Genomic DNA, 21,913 nt, shown 5'->3' with positions numbered 1-21,913 from the left:
CAATTGTACGTTGGGGAAGAGCGCTTTACATAATTCTCACATGTGGCAACGAACCTCGGCATGCATCTCGTCACTTGGAAACCGTTGCGAATGGTTGTGATATCAGTGAGCATGTCAGCACAGTATGGCACTTGGCAACTAGTTGAAATGCAGGGAATCAAGTCATATTGTGAGCTTGTTTGAAAAGCTTTACTTTTGTGCCCTGATGGTACACAAAACGACGCGATGTGTCACCATGAATCTTTCAAGCTAGGTATTACTGTCACGTTCTGATTTCCTGCTGTGTCGACGGCGAGCTCTATATCCTTCACGTGCCACATGTGGCACCAGAAGCTCTTATCCCTTATGTATTGCTTCGCATTGAGGCCTTTGGGGCACTGTAAATAAATAAATTGGCCAAATCGCTTCAGTGCTGTCAACCCTAGGGAATCTTCCCCATATCTAGGTATCTTCCCCCTATCTAGGGATTTTCCTATATATCTAGGATATCTAGGAAAATTTTCTCAAATTTAGGGGAAATTTATGCTATGGCGTAGAAGAAATAAAAACTTGGAGACTTGAGAAGCCGCTGCTGCAATGCTGCAATAACTGATACGCGGGACTGCTGATGTGACGGCATGTTTAGATTTCAGTCGGCCCGAATTGGTGACTTGTGGTCGTACTGTGCAGTGAATGCCGCTCCTCAAATAAATGACAAGGTGTGGATCACTTCCACAAATATTTATCTGTAACCGGCGACACAAATGTATGCTGCTATGCCAAACAAAGCAGTACCTGCAAATCTCTGCATAAGCGGACACATCTAATTACCTAGCGCTGAGCATGATCGACTAGGTGGTCAGGGTGCTGCGTAGCCAACTATGCACTCGCATTTACTGCCCGTAGGATGAGAAACACTCGCATTGTAGAGTCCTAGTAGTCCTGTGTGTGAATGAGAAAAAAAAAATGGACGCATATCTGCATGCCTTGTAAGCATGCAAACGTACATGGTACTGCTACGCGGGTGCATCACAAAGCATGCAAGAAAAATGTATTGCTCATACTTCATATTGGTGTCATGAAGAGACACACTGTTTTGACTTTGCTACATATTCTGTAATCCGGTATAGTCTGGTACCAGCTTTCCTTACAATTCAAATAAGCTTCTGTGTTAATCTGGGCATTTCACTGTTGTTCAAATTTGTTTTGCATGAGGAGCGAGTATAAACATGCTCACCTGCTGTTCTGTGAATCTATTTTCAAGCAGGAGGCTGTGCTGTTAGCACGAACTGTGGTTAGGATAGATTGCACTGCAACGTCATTTAAGCTTGAGGGCAGCAACTTTATTATTTAAATGTATTAAACGAGCTTGGAAATAAATTGAAATATACATTTTCAATCTATTTGCATGCCAAAAAGTATATCTTTACAAAGCCCATGCTGACAAACTGAGCAAGTGTACCTTACAGAAATCTAGGGAAAGCTAGAGAATTTCTTTATCCTATTTAGGAGAAAGCTGGGTTCGGAAGCTGGCAACCCAGAATCACTGTGACGCGGCTCTCAGAGGTAGTTCACAAAGCAGAGATCAGGGGTGAATCCATGTTGATCTGAAATGAGGCTGGGACTCGCATATGACAAAAAAAAAAAAAAAAACATTTACTCGTGGGAGGGGAATGGTTTGGTGCAGCTGCAGAATCTTAAGGGATGTAGTGTTACAGTGAGGAGAAAGATAGTTGCACTTAATTAATGTTTCGTAAGTGTAATCATTACTGGGATTACACTGATTACTGTTGGACATTGACTTTACTATTTATAGATGTACGTGGTATGTTGAAATGTTTCATAGTTCCTTCCTAGTGAACGTACCGTAAATAAAATTTTGGTTATTGCCAAGTGTGTTAAAGTCTGCAGTTTTGGGACGTTCTTGAAACACAATAAAGACCTATATTAAGATTGCATCCATTTGTTTCGTTGAAATTGTCTCTGTTCAGGCCAGAAGAAGGTTAAACTTTTGAGTACCTTGTTCCTTTGTTCATTGCTTTCAAATTTGGGTTTCATTCACAGTTGTCACAGCCCAATTCACTTTAGCTTACCTTTGTAATGTGTGAAATTTAGCTCAGTTTTTGCACTTAAAGAGAGGCAAATTGTCATAGAAAGATTTCTTTACCGTGGTAATTTAGTCGTTTGTGGTATATATAAATTTACATGTTATTCTAGAGAAATAATATAGCTATGGAAGGGCACTGCTTGTGTAAGCTTAATAGTAAACTGCTCCCTGCTCAGCGGCATTTACTAGCTGTCATTTTTTTTGTATATTATTAATATCAATATTATTATCGGTATTTACTTGAAGGAGTGAGGTTGCAGGACTGGGTTCTTGCACATTTTGCTCCTGATGATGTAGCTGTAGGCATTGTTTTTTGCTGTGTTATATGTTCATGTCAATGGGCACTTTTACTCTGACTGCAAAATGTCAGTGCACCTTTGTATGTTCAGGGACCCCACGAAGTAGAAATGAGTTCAAAGCCCTAGGTGTATCCTTCAGGATTTTAAAACCTAGCCACCACAATTATCATCATCATTTATTGGGCTCATCTGTGCTATCACAATCATGATCTCCATTGTATCCTGAAGCATCTGGAGAAAGGTTATGCAATCATCAATTGTACAGGAGACTCATTTAGAAGACAGTGGACATTGACAACTTATGTATCTTGTGACAGCTTATGACAACTTACGTATCTCACATGGTTGATTTTAAAAGTGAAGGAAAACTAGTGAAGTGATATTAAAATTACTCTTCATGCACTTCTGACATGTGTTTGTAATGTGCTGTCTCTGGCACTTGACGAAATGTTTCTTTTATGTTTCTTCTCTTGTGCAGATTATGCAAAAGGCCTATTTCCATCTGTATTTAACTTGGCCAGCAACGCGGGCATCACAGTAAATGCGACGTGTGGTGAAACGGGACCTGACAACTACTGCAAGCTTGTTGAGCACACGTACAATAGGTATATTACCTTGGTCTCATTCACTCACATCCCCTAATATGTAATCTATTTACCTGAGTTCTAAAGGACCTTCATGTGGTAAATTCCTTGACTGCTACTTACTTGGAAGTAGCTTCTCGGTTAAAGTAATCGAGAGTTCAACGGAAGCCCTCTGCATGGTTAAACTGTAGTCAGGATGGCATATTTATTTGTTCTTGCTTATTTATTTCAACTACCCTCAGTCGCTGTGGCATTATAGAGAGGAGTGTGAATACAGGATAAAAATGTAAAACATGTTTACAATGAAGGTAGTTACGATACAGTTAAGCTTTGACATAACAGCCAATATTATATATATATATATATATATATATATATGTATATATCCATATTACACCTCAAATCAATATGCTGCTTGGTGTGGGCTTGTTGTAGATAACTCAATAATAAGTCTAAGTCATAAGTCCGAACGTGACTGCATGTCCCCTGCTAAACTACAGTACATGTTGTTTTCTCACAGACAGATCCGTGTGTGTGGTTGTGTGTGTGTGTGTGTGTGTGTGTGTGTGTGTTTACATTCTATATCATACCAATGAATAGCTGTATGTATGAATATTTTCTGAACATTCTTCTTGTTTGTTTTGTTCTATGTAACATTAAATATTCTGACTCTGTATCCAGACGATATCTCACTTTTGTTGAAGAAAAATTAAACCATATTTCAACTTTACAATTACATATTTTCAATGTGGATGAGTTTTGATGACGCACTCTTTGCTAGGAGTTAAAAAACATTATGATTGAAGCAACATTCTTTCTTTATTAATTTATTTAAGCCAACTTGCAAATTGTCTTAGGAGACACGGCCGAAGGTATATGAATGCCTGGTGAGGCCGGGCCACCTCAAAAAATTTGGTTAACATAATACTTTTTTTCATGTTCCAGAAAAACAAGAAAACTTCTTAATAGATGTTTTTGCAACCTTGCTCTTGCTTCTGTTTTGGTGTCATATTTCCAACATGGTGAAGTTATGTAATGGTTAGGAATGGCCCCCTTCAGGGGCCAATTTCTTATCAAAAATTTTGTTTTACCATATTTTATTGTACCTTCACAATAATTAAAGGCATACTATGTACAGCAGAACGGGTTAAGAATTTTCAATACTTAAGCAAGTTTTGTAAAGCTTACAAAATGTGGACTCTATGAGAACATCAACTATTTCATGTCTGGCAAACTTTGAAAGCTCACATCCAGCCACTTGAAAAGTAAGCCTGATGTAAAATATTGTTTAAAAAAAGCAATGAAAGAAGTGAACCAGCTACGTGAGGACACACTGACACCGAGGGCAAACATCCAGCCACCCATCTACCTTCCAACTTGTTTTTCTAAAACACTTAACACATGTTATTCAATCTTACAGCCCAGGCCCAATCAGATGTGCTTCAGGGTGTATACGACACATTTTAAATATTATTGTGTCCACCACTGCTTTTGCTTTTGATGCGCTATCTGGGCTGCACACGATGACTCAGGGGAACATTGTAAGTGGTGCATGTTTGAACATGCTTAGGTGCTTCACCAGTGGTAACAGGCCTTGACAAATGCTCTGCATTTGAATAAATTAATCCGTGCTCAACGTCAGACGTGACTTCACCTGCTGTTCTGTCTCCTAATATTCGATTCAATTCACTTTATTTTGTGTTCAATCAACATGGCAAGTGTGTTGATGTAAGGCCAGTATCTTTCTCCAGTCAATGAAGAAACCTGTTTGTTGCTTCAGAGAACCGCAGTGCGGAGAGTGCGATGCCACGAGCCGCTACGCCGACCGGAGGCACCCGATCCAGTATGCCATTGATGGCAGCAACCGCTGGTGGCAGAGCCCTTCCCTGCAGCATGGGCGCAAGTACCAGTGGGTCACCATCACCCTCGACCTCAAGCAGGTCTGTCTGTGTCCCCGTTTTCGAAACAACGGACTCCCTGATTTCCCAGCAGTCAGGTTCTCTACATGAAGTTTTACACTTGAGAGCTACGCCTGAGGGTTACATGTCAAGTGCCGCTGAAAATGTGTGCCCGGTACTGAAAACACTATGCTCAAGGTGTAATGGGGAGCCGTAAAGGCAGCTATGTAAAAGTCAGTAAGGAAAAAAGCTCATTTTTGTTTTCTCTCAAGCAGCTCTTGCTGTAAAGCAAGCTTTGGAGAATGGAACTTGTTGCTGCAATAAATACTGCTTAATTGCAGCCGTATACTTAGCACTCATGTGGTCCTTTAGTAATACGTATTTTAATTGTGCAAGAAAGATGGTGAACCACTGCAAAAGATCATAAACATGATATTCATGTACCTGAACTCTAATAGTTGAAGGTAGCACCACTGTATGTTTGCAGTAACTCATGCTTCACTACTCCAGATTTGTTGTGGAATATGTTGATGATGCTTGGGAAGCTCATGCTTGCGTGGACTCTCTCAGATGCTTAAGTGTTTTCTCACCTCAATTTTAGTTCGTATTTTTCGTAGACATTTATATCACTTATGCAGCAGAGCATGTAATTATCCTCTGTAGCTGCTGTACTGTGCATTCGAGCACGGACATAATGATGCTCAAGTTTCCTCCTTCAGTTCACTGTAATTTGCATTACTTATAATACCGTGGCTTATAAAACCTGTCATTACTTAGCAGTGTAGTTGCTTCAGCAGCTACAGAGAATTTGTTAACTTCACCGTGCAATTGTTCAAAGTTGCCTGCATGATATCAATCCAGCTGTGAAAGAATTTTAACTTGGATTTGCAGGTGTTCCAAGTGGCCTACGTGATTGTCAAGGCTGCCATCTCACCAAGGCCTGGAAACTGGATTCTGGAGCGATCCATTGATGGAGTGTTTTACCGACCTTGGCAGTACTACGCCGTATCAGATGGCGAATGCTGGGAGGCCTATGGCATAGCGCCCACTCCAGGGCAGCCTGTTTACAAGGCTGACGATGAAGTGATTTGCACTTCTTTCTACTCACGCATTACTCCATTCGAAGATGGGGAGGTGAGAAATGTTTGCACTCAGATCTCTGCATGCTTGAATTCCATGCTTTCACAATCTACTGCAAAAGTGAAGAGCCCACTGGTCTCACTGTTGGCACGTGACAGCTTCTGTATGTTAGAGCTGTGGTGGCCAAAACTCGCCTTCAGAACTTGCCACAACAATTACAAGATTATGAAATCTAGTGCATTCAGAAGTGCAATGAATGAAATGTACCCTTGACTGACATATTTGGTTCCTGTTCTGCCACCTTAGTTCAGCATCTAAGTGCAAGCTTAATGTATGACTTTTTCTTTTTCGTTTTTCAGATTCACACATCCCTTATTAGCGGAAGGCCAGGCGCTGAGGAGTTCAGTGAAAAATTGATGGTATGTTGACATTGTTTTGCTGCTCTGGGACATCTTTAGACTTGGATTGTTTTTAAATGCTTTAGATTGCAACCTGTTCTCACAATAAATAATGCAGCTTAAAAAGTGCTAGTGATGTCACAAGTGGCGGTGAAGTTTGCTTGCTCCTTACCATATATTTTTGCTAGTCTATTGAGATGTTGTTCAGATGTACCGGCACATGTCATCTAAATGCTGAGTGAACTATGGTAATACTGATGGCTTGCCAGCAGTCATAATTGAATCACTTGCCAGTAAATTAGGAAATTTAGTTTACATGACATGACATAAACCATGCCGTGCTTGTGTGTTGTGAGCTACCCGTACCATGTTATTCAACCTCAGTGATTTGTTCTACTCCCATTGCTGTACTATATTCTCTCTGTTCTTTGTCATTGTTTTACTTTGGTCATTGTGAAATGTCATCTGGTTCTTACTTTCCTCATTTCTTCCTACCTTCCATTTATGTGTGTGTGTCCTTTCTTCCTGAAGAGTAGGTAGGCGCTCTTGCCTTATGTGGGAGCAACTTCCAGCATGCCCCTTACTGCTTTTTTTCTCTCTTTCAATTGTATGTTTTCAAACCAAACAACAACAACAACAACAATAATAATTCGTACAGCAAGAACTTGCAAAGATTTCAGATCTATCATTGTTTAATGAGTAGTACCTGTTTATATATCATATGACTGATTGAGTCTGATATTTTCAGTCTCATTGCACAAATAGGTTAGCTACCACAACGTGCCTGCAAGAAAATATAGGAGCCATCTGTCTTTTACTTTAATATCAGTTTAAAATAAAATAAAAATAAAAAAATAAAGTAGTAAGTCTTGCTGCATTCGAATTGAACCCCAGGCTCCCCAGGCTGAGACACAGTACTATTTGACGCTGACGATGGTAACAGCACATCTCACAGACTGCGGTAGTTTGGCCACACAGTGTGAGCTGAAGAAAATTATGTCCAGATAAAGGAAAAGGAGAATAAAATTAAAAGTAAGAGGGAGCATGTATGGACTAAATTAATAATAATAATTATGGTTGTAAGACGTCTATGAGTATGGTCTCAAATTCAAGAATTTTAAACAAGAATGGGTAACTTGTAGAATTAAGTGTACAGAACTTGTAAAGAACAATGACTTCATTACACTATACATGAGAAAAAGCTGGTGAAATTAAATCTAAACCATATTTTGTGCTTGATTAATCGCAGCACTTCAGAGCAAGCTGTTTGGAGACTTACATTTTCTACCTTTCTTGCACTTTTTGAAAACGTGCCGTAATTTCTGGCCCATGCAGGACTTCACCAAAGCCCGATATGTTCGACTCCGACTCCAGCGTATCCGCACCCTGAATGCTGACCTCATGAGCTTCCAGGCCAATGGCGATTCGGACAAGCTGGACAAATCTGTGGCCAGGCGGGTAAGAATACCGTTTAAATTTAGACTAATGTTGCAATCGATGCGTGGCATTTTTGCTGGCAAAGTCTCTCCAATTGTGTCAATGGCAAAGTATAGAAATGAATGGTTCAATCAGTATTGTAAACGATGTAATTACCACTGCTATAAACTGCATTAAGCCAACCACAGTAAAGTTACGGATGGTGGTTGGGAAAGGGTTTTTGCATTATTTTATTGTTTGGTCTAGCTTCTTTTTAACAAATGTGCATCTGACACCAAAACAGCTTAATGATATCTTATATTCACTACGAGCTTAATGTCATTACATGCTGATGGCAGTGAGAAACATTTTATATTTACTTTGTAGAATTTGGTGATTTGTTATGTAAGTGTTCATTGTAATAAAGTTTATATACTGTTACTATTTATTATGAGGTGCATTTTTACGGCTTGGATAAAAAAACTCTAAGACTCATTAAAATTCCCTGCAAATGGGGTATATGTGTGGTCGACTGACTGTATGTTGATTTACTTTGTTCATCTAGCTAACCATTCACGTTCATTTCAAATGCATTAGTAGCTTCATTTTGTAACAGTCAGCTGTGCCTGTGCTGTTAAAGCATTAGCTGTGTCACTCGTATCTTTTTTGAGAATCAAAGAGCTTTATACAGACTATTGACAGTTAAGTCGATTACCATGGTCAGTGGTCAACTGCCTGGTAAGGTGTCTTTATGAAAAGTAAGTACTGGCAAAGCATTTTTATCTTTATAGATGTATTTTAAAGTGCTTTTTTGATTTGTGCACTTATCGTACTCACCTTTGAAGGGATATTTGAAGAAGTTTTTGTAATTGTGTGACTTATTTTTTCTACATTCAGAACATTTTTTTGTCGTCTTAGAAGGTGTTTATCAAAGTGTGTTTAATGCGTGATGCATTGTTATACCAGAAATATGCCTATCGTACTGTAATAGCACAGCCCCTCCCCTTTTTTTTCTTGTCTTTTTAGTACTTCTATTCCATTAAGGACATATCGATCGGAGGACAGTGCGTCTGCTCAGGACATGCCCAGGAATGTCCTTCCAAGGGATCAGGTGGAGAGGTAAGGTTTAGAATTAACCATGCCCTTGGGCCCTGAAGGTATTTAAATAAATAAATTAATTAATTAACATAAACAGCATTCTTTCAGAAAGCAATTTCTGACTAGTTGCAGAACTTTCATTGCACTAGAATGAGGAAGCGCGTTCACTTGAAATTGCGGAAACCATGAAGGCACGCAAGCTACAAGAGAGTGCAAGGGACAGCTAGGGCTTGCTTTCTTGTGATGTGTCTCTCTTTGTGGATTCCACAATGCTGAGATATTGACTTTCGCCTTGTTGTCAAATACACATGTCAGAATTCAGGTGAAGTTGAAAATCCATTAATTGACAAACCAGGTGTTTGCAGCCATAGCTACTACTTTGTTGCTGCTAAAAGACTGTGACTGCGATCAGTCCTCTGGTGTATACGGGATGGCGCATTATTGATGCTGAAGTTGCGAATGATTCATTAAGGTGAAGCTTAATTAGCTTAGGGCCCACTCCAGTTTCACAATTCAAATGCATTTGCAATGCAAAAATGCTCTTATTGGAAAAGTGCTGAGCCAATTTGAGGGAAGTCTGTTGTACTTAAGAGAGAAGGTTGAATTCTGCCAACTGTTTAAAGCATAATTTTTTAGGGCCTCAATTTTCTTTTCAGATATTGCCAAAAAGTGGTCAATTTCAAAGAATTCAAGTATCGTGTTTACAAATGCATTACTCTGCACTAAAAATAGATATAGCGATGATATCGACTGGATGTATTAGAGCATATAAAGTGGATGAATACACGAGATACATTAGTTTACATTGTTTACTTGACTTAAGCAAAATTCCTATCTGCAAATTCCTGGTATACTTTAAAGTTGCCTATTATATACAAATCATTTTTGCTTTGGACTTCCTAACTTGCGCAGTTAACAGTATTGTGATGGTATCTCTTCTATTTGCAGTGTTACAGCATTGTACACTTGAAGTTGAAAGTCAAGTTAAATGCATAGGTGTTACAAAACACTCGCAAAGATAAACATGGAGACACACAAAATGATGTGTGTCTCCATGTTATTGCTTTTTTTTTTCTTGTGCATTTCATACCAGTTATGCAGTGCAATTTGGTTTCATGTTCAAGAACCAACTAGTCTGCACGCAATAATTTATTGCATTTACTAAACTTGATGTGTTACTTGAAAGGCATCTCCGAGTTTTGGCGATTTCTGAAGAAAAAATGAAGGATCAAGTAAAGAGCCTTTGTCTTCTAAGTGCAACAAACCATATCAAAATCGCTTCAATAGATACCATGTGAAACAATTTATCCCCCTTTTTAGTTACTTTATAGGTGCCATTGAGGTGAAGCTCCCTCTTAAGCCAAGTTAATGATGTGTCCAATGAGCATGCGATACAAACTGTACTGTTCTTTTGTTCCCTTGCTGATGCAGCTGCAATGTCGCTGTGAACACAACACCTGTGGCCCTAGCTGCGAGCGCTGCTGCCCATTGTTCAACCAACAGCCGTGGAGGATGGGCACAGCCGGTGATGCAGCAGAGTGCGAAGGTGCAGCACCGGATTTTATTTTGTCTTTTTTTGAGTCTCCGCAAACAAGTCGATGGAAAAACAGTTTATCGTTGGCTGTGCTAGGGGGCCACACGAGATTAGAGAAGCTTGCAGTTTTCCATGCAGAAAACGGCACCTACAGAAAGTTTTAGAAGATATTTAAAGCAAGTGCAAAATGCTTTTCAGTCACACTTCATCATAGTGAAGTCGTATCCAGCCTGTAAATACCTTTATTATATTAATTATAAGCAAACATACAGTAGAATCTCGGTAAATGGAAGCTCAAGAGACCGGATAAGTATGTTCCTTGACAGGAGTTCAATTTGCTGAGAAAGATGTACAGAGGCACAGCACTATATGTCATACACCATCTTAGCACTGCTAGATATGTTAAGCATAAAGAAGAGGATGTCACAGCTAATTTGTTTCATAGTTCGGGCGTAGTCGATGGCTACTGGACTGACTATAGATCTGCTGGTTTTGGTTTCGAGAAGGTGCTGGTGGTGTTTTGAAACCAAAGCATAGCTCTTACTGTTCCAGTCGGTTGCTTAATAACATTCGGTCATGCAGGTGGAGTTTAAATTGTCAAACCGCGATCTGTAAGGCATTCAAAATTTTGATTTTCCTTATTTTGGTTACCTGTGGTATGAGTGACAGTGTTGCGAAGCTGTCCAAGTCTGTAGGTGCTATGCATTAAAAACCTATCAAATTTTTTCCTGTTTTAATCTTTGCCACTGCTTCTTAAGGATGGTTTTTTTGGATCGAAGAAAGGTGTTGCAAAAATATATTTCAAATTCTGCCTCTTTTTGAAAGAATCTCTTAGAGCTGCTCTATGTAAATGGAACCACTTCTGTGGTTCTATTTACAGGGAGTTCCAAAAATTTTGGTTCACTGAACAAAAGTTTTTTTGATTACTCAAACACAGAACCAACTGATTTAGATGCTGGTGTTCCATTTGGGCAGCAATTCCAGTTAAGCGATTTCTATTTGCCAGGATTTTACTGTATTCATTACATAGTGATATCAGTGAGAAACATTTAAAATTCACTTTGGTATATCATATGATTTGTCATATTTGTGCTTATATTATGTACAGGTTTGACTGTAATAAATATATTATGTCGAAAATGACTTTTTCAGCTTCCTGTGATATGAAGGTAACATGAGCTTCCGGCTGGCATTTGGTTTTAACATGTGATAATGCTTTGGTTTTTCTCCGTGCTGTTTCGAAGCAAATTGTTGTTTTATGAAGGGAGGCATTTGAAAAGTTGCTGCGAAATATTTTCTTTATGTTGGTACACTGAGAAGGATAGGTTTGAAGCTTAACGCTGCAAATTTTGTTTGTTTTGTTTTCCAGAATGCCAGTGCTTTGGCCATGCCACATCTTGTGCGTATGACGCTGAGGTGGCAAAGAGTGGCACCAGCTTAAACAAGTTTGGAGAGTACCGTGGTGGCGGAGTCTGCCAGAACTGTTCGGTGGGCTCTAGCTTCCTTTTCTTACAAATCTTGTCATAATTTGCATCAGCCTGAACTTAACACCACATTTGACATACACCAAGGTCAATGGGACCTTGTCCCTGATTGGAGAACACCTGTTCACTTTGCTGACACAAGAACTGCTTGTACCATTGTTTCACAGTGTCATGTATGAATAGATACAAATAAATGTTTTATTAGACTTAAGAGAAGTAATGTTAGATAGCTAGGTAGCTAGAAAAACCAGGTTCAAAAGACTTGAAATGCCAGGTAAGCCTTGCATTTTTAGTATATATGCCTCTTTATATGTAGTATATGCCTCTTTAGTAAGCCTTGCCTCCTTAGTATACACATTGTGTTAAAAACATGGTTTGTTATATAGTATAACATAGAGACTCAACTGCGTGACTTACTGCTTCTTCTTTTAATAGTATGATGGAAAAAAAAGTGTGCATTGACATTATTACATGCCTTTTTGAGTGACCTGTACAGTAACCAGAGCAGCCACAATACCTTCATTCGAAGCAGTAATGGACAGGATATAGAGGCTCCTCCTATAAGTAACGATAAAGTTAAAAGGGCCTTGCAAGGCATGACCCAGGAAAAAGCGGCAGGAGAAGATGGAATAACAGTCGATTTAATCAAAAATGGAGGAGATATCATGCTTGAAAAGCTTGCGGCCCGTTATATGCAACATATCACGAATTCGAACGTTCCAGAGAACTGGAAGAATTCCAACATCATAAAGAATTTAAAAATTAAAGGCCCATTAGCTTGCTTTCAGTATTGTATAAAATTTTCACCAAAATTTTCGATATAACAAGGACAACGCTTGACTTCAGTCAACCAAGAAAGAGAACAGGCTAGCTTCAGGAAGGGATACCTTACAATATGGATCACGTCAATCGTCGTCAATCAGGTAATCAAGAAATCTGTATTGTACATTCAACCTCTTCTATATGGCTTTCATAGGTTATGAAAAGGCATTTGATTCAGTAGAGGTACCAGCAGTCATAGAGCCATTACGTTATCAAGGAGTACAGGAGGCATATGTGAATATCTTGGGAAATATCTACAAATATTTCACAGCTACCTTGGTTCTTCATAAGAAAAGTAGGAAGCTACCTATAGAGAAAGGGGTCAGGCAAGGAGACATCATCTCTCCAATGTTATTCACTGCATGCTTGGAAGAAGTATTCAAGCTATTAAAATGGGAAGTCTTAGGAGTGAGGATCAACGGCGAATATCTCGGCAACCTTCGGTTTGCAGATGACATTGTCTTATTCAGCAACACTGGGGATGAATTACAACAAATGATTGAGGGCCTTAGCAGAGAAAGTGCAAGAGTAGGGTTAAAGGTGGATATGCAGAAGACAATGATAATGATCAATAGCCTGGCAAGGGAACAAGAGTTCAGGATCGCCAGTCAGCCTCTAGAGTCTGTGAAGGAGTATGTTTATCTAGGTCAATTACTCACCGGGGACCCTGATCAAGAGAAGGAAATTTACAAGAGAACAAAAATGGGGTGGAGGGCATACAGCAGGCATTTCCAGATCCATAACGTTAAGTTAAGTAAGTTAAGTTAAGGTAATGTTCAGAGACAGGAATAGAGTGGTGTGGATCAGAGAACAAATGGGTAGAGCCGATATTCTAATTAAAATTAAGAGAAACCATTGAGCTGGGCAAGATATGTAATGCGTAGGATGAATGACCAGAGGACTATTAGAGTTACAGAATGGGTGCCGAGAGAAGTGGAGGTGAGGATGGCAGGAAACTAGGTGGGGTATGAAATTAGGAAACTCGCAGACGCAAGTTGGAATCAGTTGGCGCAGGACAGGGGTAATTGGAGATCGCAGGGAGAGGCCTTCGTCCTGGGCAGTGGATATAAAAATAGGCTGCTGCTGCTGATGTTTGAGTGAGTTTATCACAAGAAGCTCCGTGGTCTACTCTACATATATTTCTTTTTTTTTTTGCATCCACAGTTCTGATAGCATCACTCTCAAGTGTAATTTGTTCTTGTTTATACAGATAGGAGCTGCTACCAGTACTCAATACAGTGAAATAAAGCGAAGTCATGTTTTTGTGCAGTTTACCTGCCTCAAGGTGATTCACAAGAAAGTGTAAAGTGTCGTTAAGCTGTTACGAATGACCGACAGGTCGACACATTCATTGTAAACATTCACTTTATTACCTCACTCCGCGACTCTTTCCCCATGCTGTCCACATGGTGTTCATCTGCGCACACCGCACTACACATACTTCGCGCCATGTGCGTGTTCCTTCCCCTCTCGCTCCACCTGGTCCTCTCTCTGGCAACTACAGTCAGCTGTCCTCACAGCCTCTGAGAACCTTGGCCTGGGGCTAAGGGCCCATTCAGTATGTGCAAATTTTAGATTGCAAAAGAAGGAAATGAAGTCAGTCAATCAAATCAATCAAACCGTGCCTTGCCTCGCCCCACTTGGAGCTCTCGGTCTGCTTATGCTGCCGCTCTCTCCTCGCAAAGTGCAGAATTCGATTAGAAATTGTTTCACTTCTAGACTTCTAGCAGCAGATATTGATGCTTTGTAACAGACATTGACATAGCGTGAGACAAAAATTTTGTTGGGGGGAGGTCTCAACTGCGCTGTTTCTTTTTTGTTTTTTTCTTACCAGCATAACACTGCCGGTATTAACTGTGAGCATTGCGAAGACGGTTACTTCCGCCCTCGGGGTGTTCCGAGGGATCACCGCAACCCCTGCCGCAAGTGCTCCTGCTCCGGACCTGGCACCACGGGAAGCTGTATAGGGGACGACTCCCACGTTCAGGAGGGTCTGGTACGTTCACGTCAGCATGATGGCTCGTTGTAGGACTGTCAGACGCTGGATATTTTTGTTGCTTATATACCGTTAAAGCGCCTCCTTTGGGTACATATGTTGGGAGTGCGCGGTGCAGGCACTACCAAATTCATGACCTGGAGCTTATCATTAACCTTGAAGAAAGAAGTGCACAGTGATTAAATTCTACTATTAATTGCAACCATCACAATCATTGCATTGTACAGGGCGGAAACTTGGAGGGTAACTAAGAAGCTTGAGTAGAAGCCGAGGGCCACGCAAAGGGCAATGGACGAAGAATTATAGGCATAAAATTAAGAACAACAGAATGAGAGCAAAGGGAAGGGAAGCGCGCAGTTGAAGTGGATTTAAGGTTAGATGGTGCGAGAAAGTTTGATCACTTTGTAGGCGTAGAATGGAGTCAGCTGATGAAAGATGGGAGTAATTGGAGATCGCCGGGAGAACACTTCGTCCTGCAGTGAACGTCTGATGACGTTGATGATGTAGCCTGATGAAAATGATGTTGATGAAAGGGTCCCCAAAGAGGCTTGTTTATGGTTGAGTTTCCCATTCATGATCTTTCCTGATTACATTGACAACCCTGTTTGTCTGTCACCCATTGACACTGGTAGGGTGTTTATGTTGTCTGCCAAGGCACTTCGCATTGGTCGCAAGAAATATTACCAAAGCTGGGGCTGAAGTTGTTGGCTCTCAGGAGTGTTGACTTATCGCATAGCAGAAAAAAAAAAAGAACATTTGCGACCTGAAGGCCTAATGCCCTATCATATTTCTGCAAGGTCTTACACAGACAGGGAGTGACACATGATTGTGAGGAGGAATGCAGAGACGAGCATACCCTGGCGAAGGACAGATGAATATTTTATTGCTTTCTTTGAGCACTGCTTGTCTCTTGACTGCCCATGCTCTGAGCCTGCTTAGAGACCTGTGTGGGTGTGGCAACTAAAGCTATATTGACTGTTCATGCAAGAATGTGTTCCAGTACTCACCGTAGATGGTTAAATGGACAGCTAACCAGGCAGCAGCCATATTAAGTTTTGTTCTGATTCTGACAAAGCAGGCGAAAAATAAAAAAAGACAACTTCACGAAGACAACATTGAAATCATAAACGATGCTTGATGCAAGCTACTCTGCTGTCTACACAAGACAGCAGTTGAGCAGAAGGCTTCAAACCTCTAGGGAAGATTGTCAGTTCATAAGTAAATGTAACTTTATCTCGAGTGCTTTGTGTAAGTTGATTGTGTTTTCTTTTTTTGGTTCGTATATGCAAAGTGTTCAAATACAGCGATTATATGCACTTTTCTTTAGCTTTTTCTTGTCTACACTAGGTGGCAGCATGTCGCAAAGATGTCTTCCAGACGGTTCCAGATGCGTTCCATTACTTTAGCTCGAAGCTGTCTTCTTATCTCTCATTGTACTGTCTCCAATGCTGGCCAGAATTGGAACTCATCCTAAAACAGCCAACATGGTCAAAAGTGGGCAAACTAAGGGAGCCCCAGCCTGGGAGGGTCTGTTTCTAGCCTGGCTGAACCTTAACCCGACTCCAGGCTGAGGCTATTACTTTGGCCCACTGTAGATCAGTTCAAGTCTTCATACTTCTATGAATTGTTTTTCTTGTCTGGATACCTAAGCAACATGTCAAATTTTTTTCAGTCTCCTGGAGACTGTATCTGCCGTGAGGGTTTCACGGGGCCGAAGTGTGATCAATGCAAGCGTGGCTATCGGAACTACCCACGCTGTGAGCCATGCCCATGCCACCACGCAGGGACCGTGAACCCAGACCAGTGTGATGGCCCTTGCCACTGCAAGGTATGTGCGGGGGCTCGGTCCTTACAAAGCAGACTTCCTTCATAATTTATTGTCCTTGACTGATCTTTTCCTAAAAGGAAGCAGCCTGGCACAAGACTAATTCGGAGATGCTGCACCAGGAGGCATGTTGGAGTGTTCATACACACATACTTGTGCTTCTGTTTCCAAAAACAAAAAAAAAGCTTTTGTGTCTACCACTTCCTTGTTTTACTCAAATTCTGCTACAAGATTGCATGTTTTTTGTCCGCATTGCTCTTAAACACTTGGAATTATTTGCCTGGTTTGTGCAGATGTTTAGTTGCTGACAGGCCATAAAAATGCTTGACATCTCTGCATCCATACATTTTGCTGCATTTTTACCCTGCCTTGTCATCTCGATCGTTGTATACTTTGAGCATATGATCATCAATATGAGCTCGCTTCTCTGACACTGAGGCGTACATATGACTGTGGCTTATATTTTTTTAATGAACCGACCAGCCAAGCAAAAGAAGCCAAGTATTCTGAGCAGTGTAAACCAAAAAGTGTGATCTTGCAGTGCAATTTGAGCAAGAACAAAAGCAGCATTGTGTGCCGAATCGGCTTTTACACTTGTTCAAACAAAACATGAGTAACTCTGTGTGCCTATGAGAACACATTTGGGCATAGTCCTTTAGCTGTGTGCATCATTATAAAGATTTTCATATTTCACCTGACAGCATTGAAGAGTGTTCTTCTTACCCAGATGGCTATCACCGTCTGGATACATTTTGTTTAATAATACATGCACAGTCTTAAACTGATTCTCATGCATACCGAGCAAAATGACTTTCTTTCACTCAGGTTAATGACTGCATAAAAAGCATTCAACTCATATGCATGTCTAATGTGACATTTGACTCTTTGATATGATTGCATCGGATGCAACTACTTCATGGTACCATGTTAATTTGGTCATCTTTCAGAAACATGTTGAGGGAGATCGTTGTGACCAGTGTGAACATGGCTACTATGACCTGTCCGAGACCAATCCAGAGGGATGCTCGTCGTGTTTCTGTTTTGGAGTGACAAGTGTTTGCCGACCAAGCAACTGGGGAATCGAAACTGTAAGAACCACTTTTGAGGAACCATCGCATACAAGCATACAGGCTTTTGGTTTTGTGCTAATGATGTGAAACGAAACAAAAATGACTTGCTACTGTTTCCTACATTTTTAACACCTTCATTGTTTCCTTGCGTTTTGCTGTGTATTTTGCTTGAGGCCGATTCAACAGTCCTTTTTTTTCGCTACTCACCTCATCCCGTTGTCTGCTACTTGCAACTGCAAGTCAACTGTCCTGAGCATTCAGACCTTCTAAGCCGCTTGTCTGAAGCCTTTTACGTGTCATATGTTAATCACACGAAAAAAATTTTGGAAATGAAGAAAAGGTAAAAAAAAACATGCAAAGTAAATTGTTGAAATGTTGGAGGCAACAGTCGTCATTTGCCGAGTGCTTGCTAGGTGGCGCTGCAACACCCAACGCATGCAGTATCTATGCCTTGCTAGTGGATGTTATCTATGTGCACCTGAAGCGGCAACTGATCAAGAGTAACATGCACATCAATGACGTCGTGTGCAAGAAAGACGTAAGCTTGCTATTGCAAGTCGTTTCAGTTGCAGTTTTATTTTTATTACCAGTGGCTCCTGTGCTAAGGTGCATAGTTCACATAATTTTTGTTCATTAATCGCACAGGTTAAGCAGCCTGACACCTGGACAATAACCGACCTGCACGGCCGCCGAGAAGTTCGACCAACTCCCGAGAATGGACGCCTCACCATTGCTAATGATGACGTCACTATGAACATGTACTACTGGCAGGCACCTGAGAAATACCTCGGAAACAAGGTTTGTGAAGCTATTGCTTTAAAACTTTTGTTCCTTTTTTTTAACACTGCAAAAAAGTTAAGTAAACATTACCTAGACTTCTTGCGCAATGACGCATCTAGGTTACACTTGCCAGATGACCATGGCAAGGTATGAGGCTAAAATAATTACTAAAACTACAACGCAAAATATGCAATCATTTTTTTTTTTACCTGGAAGTGCAGTTTCTATCAACACTCAGTATAACCTGTTTGTTGTTACCCACATGTGATAGTTACTCAAAAGAGAGAGCATGTGTTCTTTTTTGAATAGCTAGCATACACATCCATTCAGACAATGATTCTATAGCGCACTTTACAACATTCATCTATACAGTTGCCTTTCATCAATTGGCCACCATGTTTTGGCCTGCCTTGAATTTTACTTAACTCTGTTTGAAGGACCCTAAAGGCATTCAAACTCTCTAACAGTGCTCCCTTTAATTAATTTTTTTGTCCCACCAGGATAGAATGCACAGGAGTTGACTTTGGCAAATCAGTTCTGTTGAGATCCGCAAGCAACTCTCATGAAAGTAAAAAATTGGGGTACCCACCGAGCAGTAGCAAGAAGCTACAAAGGAAACTCATATGATTTTCTCATAAAGAAACAATTAAAGTTAAAGAAAAAAAAAATAAGATACTGGTCTCTTATTGAAAAGCACATGTCAGATGACAATTTTACCTTTTGGGAAACTTCTCCTCCTTGCGGGTTTCCCCAAGGCCAACTTGCCATATTCAGCGTACGTGTGCTTCGAGTTCTTGATCAGTTCTGCCTTTCTGTGTTACTTGTTAGCCTTCTGGTTAGCTCAGATGGAATAGTGACCACCTTAAAAAATGGCATTGGTCTTGAAGTAATTCCTGGAACAATAAATTTTTTTTTAGAGCTGTAAAGCTTTATTTTTTAAATCTTTAAACCCATATGGACTTTCCTTGTAGCTTCATGTTACTTTTTGTCTGGATGATCACTTTTATCTTTCGAGAAGCTGGCTGCGCGCAGAAAAGTTAGAGCACGCCCCAAGAATTCAGTAAAGGCTGTTCATGCATAGGTGTTCACAAAAAAGAAAAACAGAAGAAAAAGATGTAACATTTTTCTGGAAAGTGTAAAGATTCCAAGTCAAGTTAGTCGAAATTTTACGGAAAACCGTTCTGTTTTGTATTACTGACAGCTCTACTCATACGGAGGAAATCTCAAGTTCATGCTCAGCTATGTGGTGCTTCGTGGGGACACTTCGGGATCCTACGTGGAAGGCTCCGATGTCATAATCGAAGTGAGTATGATGGGAAGAGTATGCTATTGTATCTCCGCTGGACCCATGGAAGCCATTACAAAGAAAGAAAACAGAGAAAAAAAAACTTTGTTGGCTATATCTTTGTTACTTGGCTATCAGTTTTGGCTGTTTATTATATTAAACTACAAATGCTATGAGAAGTTTAGTAAGTTTATCAAGCAAGAAAGACTAGCAATTTAACACATAATGTGATGCATTCAGTTATTTAACTGCAGTCTTGAAGCAGGTTACTTGCTATGGCAGTTAACTGAAATGAAGGTTGTATCGTAGCTAACACAATTAACTTTTGACAAGCCGTAATTTTGATGATCACGCGTGCAATGCATAATTGTAAAAAGAGCAATGTAGATGGTGCGCCAAACTTTATGACAAGGTTCTTAATTTTCCAATCCTGTTCACAATTTGGGAGGAAATTATCTAAAGAAAGATTGAACTCTTGTGTCACGTTATGCAACCTGTCCTTCCATTTTGCAAAATTTGGTGACCGTGAACTATTCCAAAATTTAATGAGTCAATACACGCACTGAACTTGTGAATAAAAATATGTGGGTTCTCATGCTTCACTTGAGTGACTGCAATGTAATAGCACTATGAGATCCTATGTGATGATGATTATCTGTTGACGTCTGCATGACTTCTCTTCTACCTCATGGTCATTAATCAAGTTATTGTAACATTATGATCTATAATGTCCACATCACGTACAGTCAACCGAAATGCATTAGCACAAAACACTAAAAAAATGGCTCTTAAAGATGGTACACCTACTATACAACCATTGCTGTATAAAATATCAAACCAGCTCACGAACATTTAAGTTAAAGTTGTCGATTGAGGTATTTCCACTAGTCATTTACAAGAATCCCTGTGCTGATTGCCATCAACTTTATATTGATGAAAGGGGAAAGTTCTCAAGATGACTGAAGGACCACAAATGTGACAATAGAAATAATAGTCGTACGACAAATGCTATTGCTGAGCATGCCCAGAAGAAAGCCTAAAAGATTGGCTGGAACAATAGCACTATCGTAGTACATAAAGAGGATGTATCATCCCAACAGCTGCTGGAATCACTGCTTATTCCATCAACACCAGCTAAGATGAACCAAACAGCAGAAAATATGCCATCCTTTTACACACGTGCACTCACAACGTCACATGTTGTCTACTCAAGTGACATTCACTGAATAGGACACGCTAACAAGAAACCCGTATGCGGTTTCGAAACGTTGATCCTTCTTTGCAGACTTAATCAGTGACCATGATTCACTTCATAAAATATCAGAGTAGATCAAGGATCTGGGCTAGTTGGGGATCATTCACTCACAAATCATTCACAGATAAACACACATATAACAGGATGAGACGGTGCAAAACCTACTGCACAACCCACAAAATGTACCAGTGTGCATTCTCGTTAACGTTAACGTTACCCCTTAACGTTACACCTATCATCCTTCTTTTTATAGCTTAACGTTAAGGGATAAGAAAAGAGCAGATTGGGTGAGAGAACAAACGCGAGTTAATGACATCTTACTTGAAATCAAGAAAAAGAAATGGGGAGCATGGGCAGGACATGTAATGAGGAGGGAAGATAACCGATGGTCATTAAGGGTTACTACAGACTGGATTCCAAGGGAAGGGAAGCGTAGCAGGGGGCGGCAGAAAGTTAGGTGGGCGGATGAGATTAAGAAGTTTGCAGGGACGACATGGCCACAATTAGTACATGATCGAGGTAGTTGGAGAAGTATGGGAGAGGCCTTTGCCTTGCAGTGGGCGTAACCAGGCTGCTGCTGATGATGATGATGTGCATTCTCGTGCTTGCAGGGTGATGGGAAGCGGCTTGGCTACAACTGGAGCCTGCGACCAAGCCCGGACAATGTGACCATTGCCATTCCGCTTCGTGAGCACGGCTGGCACTTGCTGGACGAAAATGGCCGCCCTCTGAGACCGGTGTCGCGTGAGGAGTTTACACTCGTTATGAATGACGTGGAAAGGCTGCTCCTGAGGGCCAAATACCACTCTGACCAGATTGAAGGAGCGTGAGTGCTTTGCACCATTTTTATGTCACCATCTGTGTTTCTTGAGAATCTGGGTCGTTGAGCAGGGCAGCATGCCATGCTTTTTAGCCATGAAGCTACGCCAACTGATGCGGTTTTGCCACTTTCATTTTGTTAACCCTTTAACTTCCAAAATCTTTCTAGAATAGCTGCAAATAT

The 21,913-nt window shown here is 40.5% G+C and overlaps 1 protein-coding gene across 5 annotated transcripts in view; it reads left to right on the top strand.

Moving 5' to 3' along the window:
• wb (wing blister) overlaps positions 1 to 21,913 on the top strand; it is a 199,509-nt gene that overhangs the window by 65,971 nt on the left and 111,625 nt on the right. For all 5 annotated transcript variants that reach the window (XR_012822763.1, XM_075669111.1, XM_075669113.1 and 2 more), the window contains exons 2-15: positions 2,864 to 2,990; positions 4,750 to 4,909; positions 5,759 to 6,001; positions 6,307 to 6,366; positions 7,681 to 7,803; positions 8,788 to 8,880; positions 10,291 to 10,405; positions 11,763 to 11,881; positions 14,534 to 14,695; positions 16,368 to 16,523; positions 17,468 to 17,608; positions 18,236 to 18,388; positions 19,572 to 19,673; positions 21,522 to 21,736. Coding sequence is in view for 4 of the 5 variants with exons in the window: in XM_075669111.1 (XP_075525226.1) it covers positions 2,864 to 2,990; positions 4,750 to 4,909; positions 5,759 to 6,001; positions 6,307 to 6,366; positions 7,681 to 7,803; positions 8,788 to 8,880; positions 10,291 to 10,405; positions 11,763 to 11,881; positions 14,534 to 14,695; positions 16,368 to 16,523; positions 17,468 to 17,608; positions 18,236 to 18,388; positions 19,572 to 19,673; positions 21,522 to 21,736 (1,969 nt within the window). In the remaining variant the exon portion in view is untranslated. The remainder of the gene's footprint in view (positions 1 to 2,863; positions 2,991 to 4,749; positions 4,910 to 5,758; positions 6,002 to 6,306; positions 6,367 to 7,680; positions 7,804 to 8,787; positions 8,881 to 10,290; positions 10,406 to 11,762; positions 11,882 to 14,533; positions 14,696 to 16,367; positions 16,524 to 17,467; positions 17,609 to 18,235; positions 18,389 to 19,571; positions 19,674 to 21,521; positions 21,737 to 21,913) is intronic.

Source organism: Dermacentor variabilis, chromosome 9 (genome assembly GCF_050947875.1).
Source record: "Dermacentor variabilis isolate Ectoservices chromosome 9, ASM5094787v1, whole genome shotgun sequence".
In the NCBI taxonomy this organism is placed as follows: domain Eukaryota; kingdom Metazoa; phylum Arthropoda; class Arachnida; order Ixodida; family Ixodidae; genus Dermacentor; species Dermacentor variabilis.
Note: the sequence above shows the minus strand (reverse complement) of the source record. Positions and strands in the feature narration are given on the sequence as shown.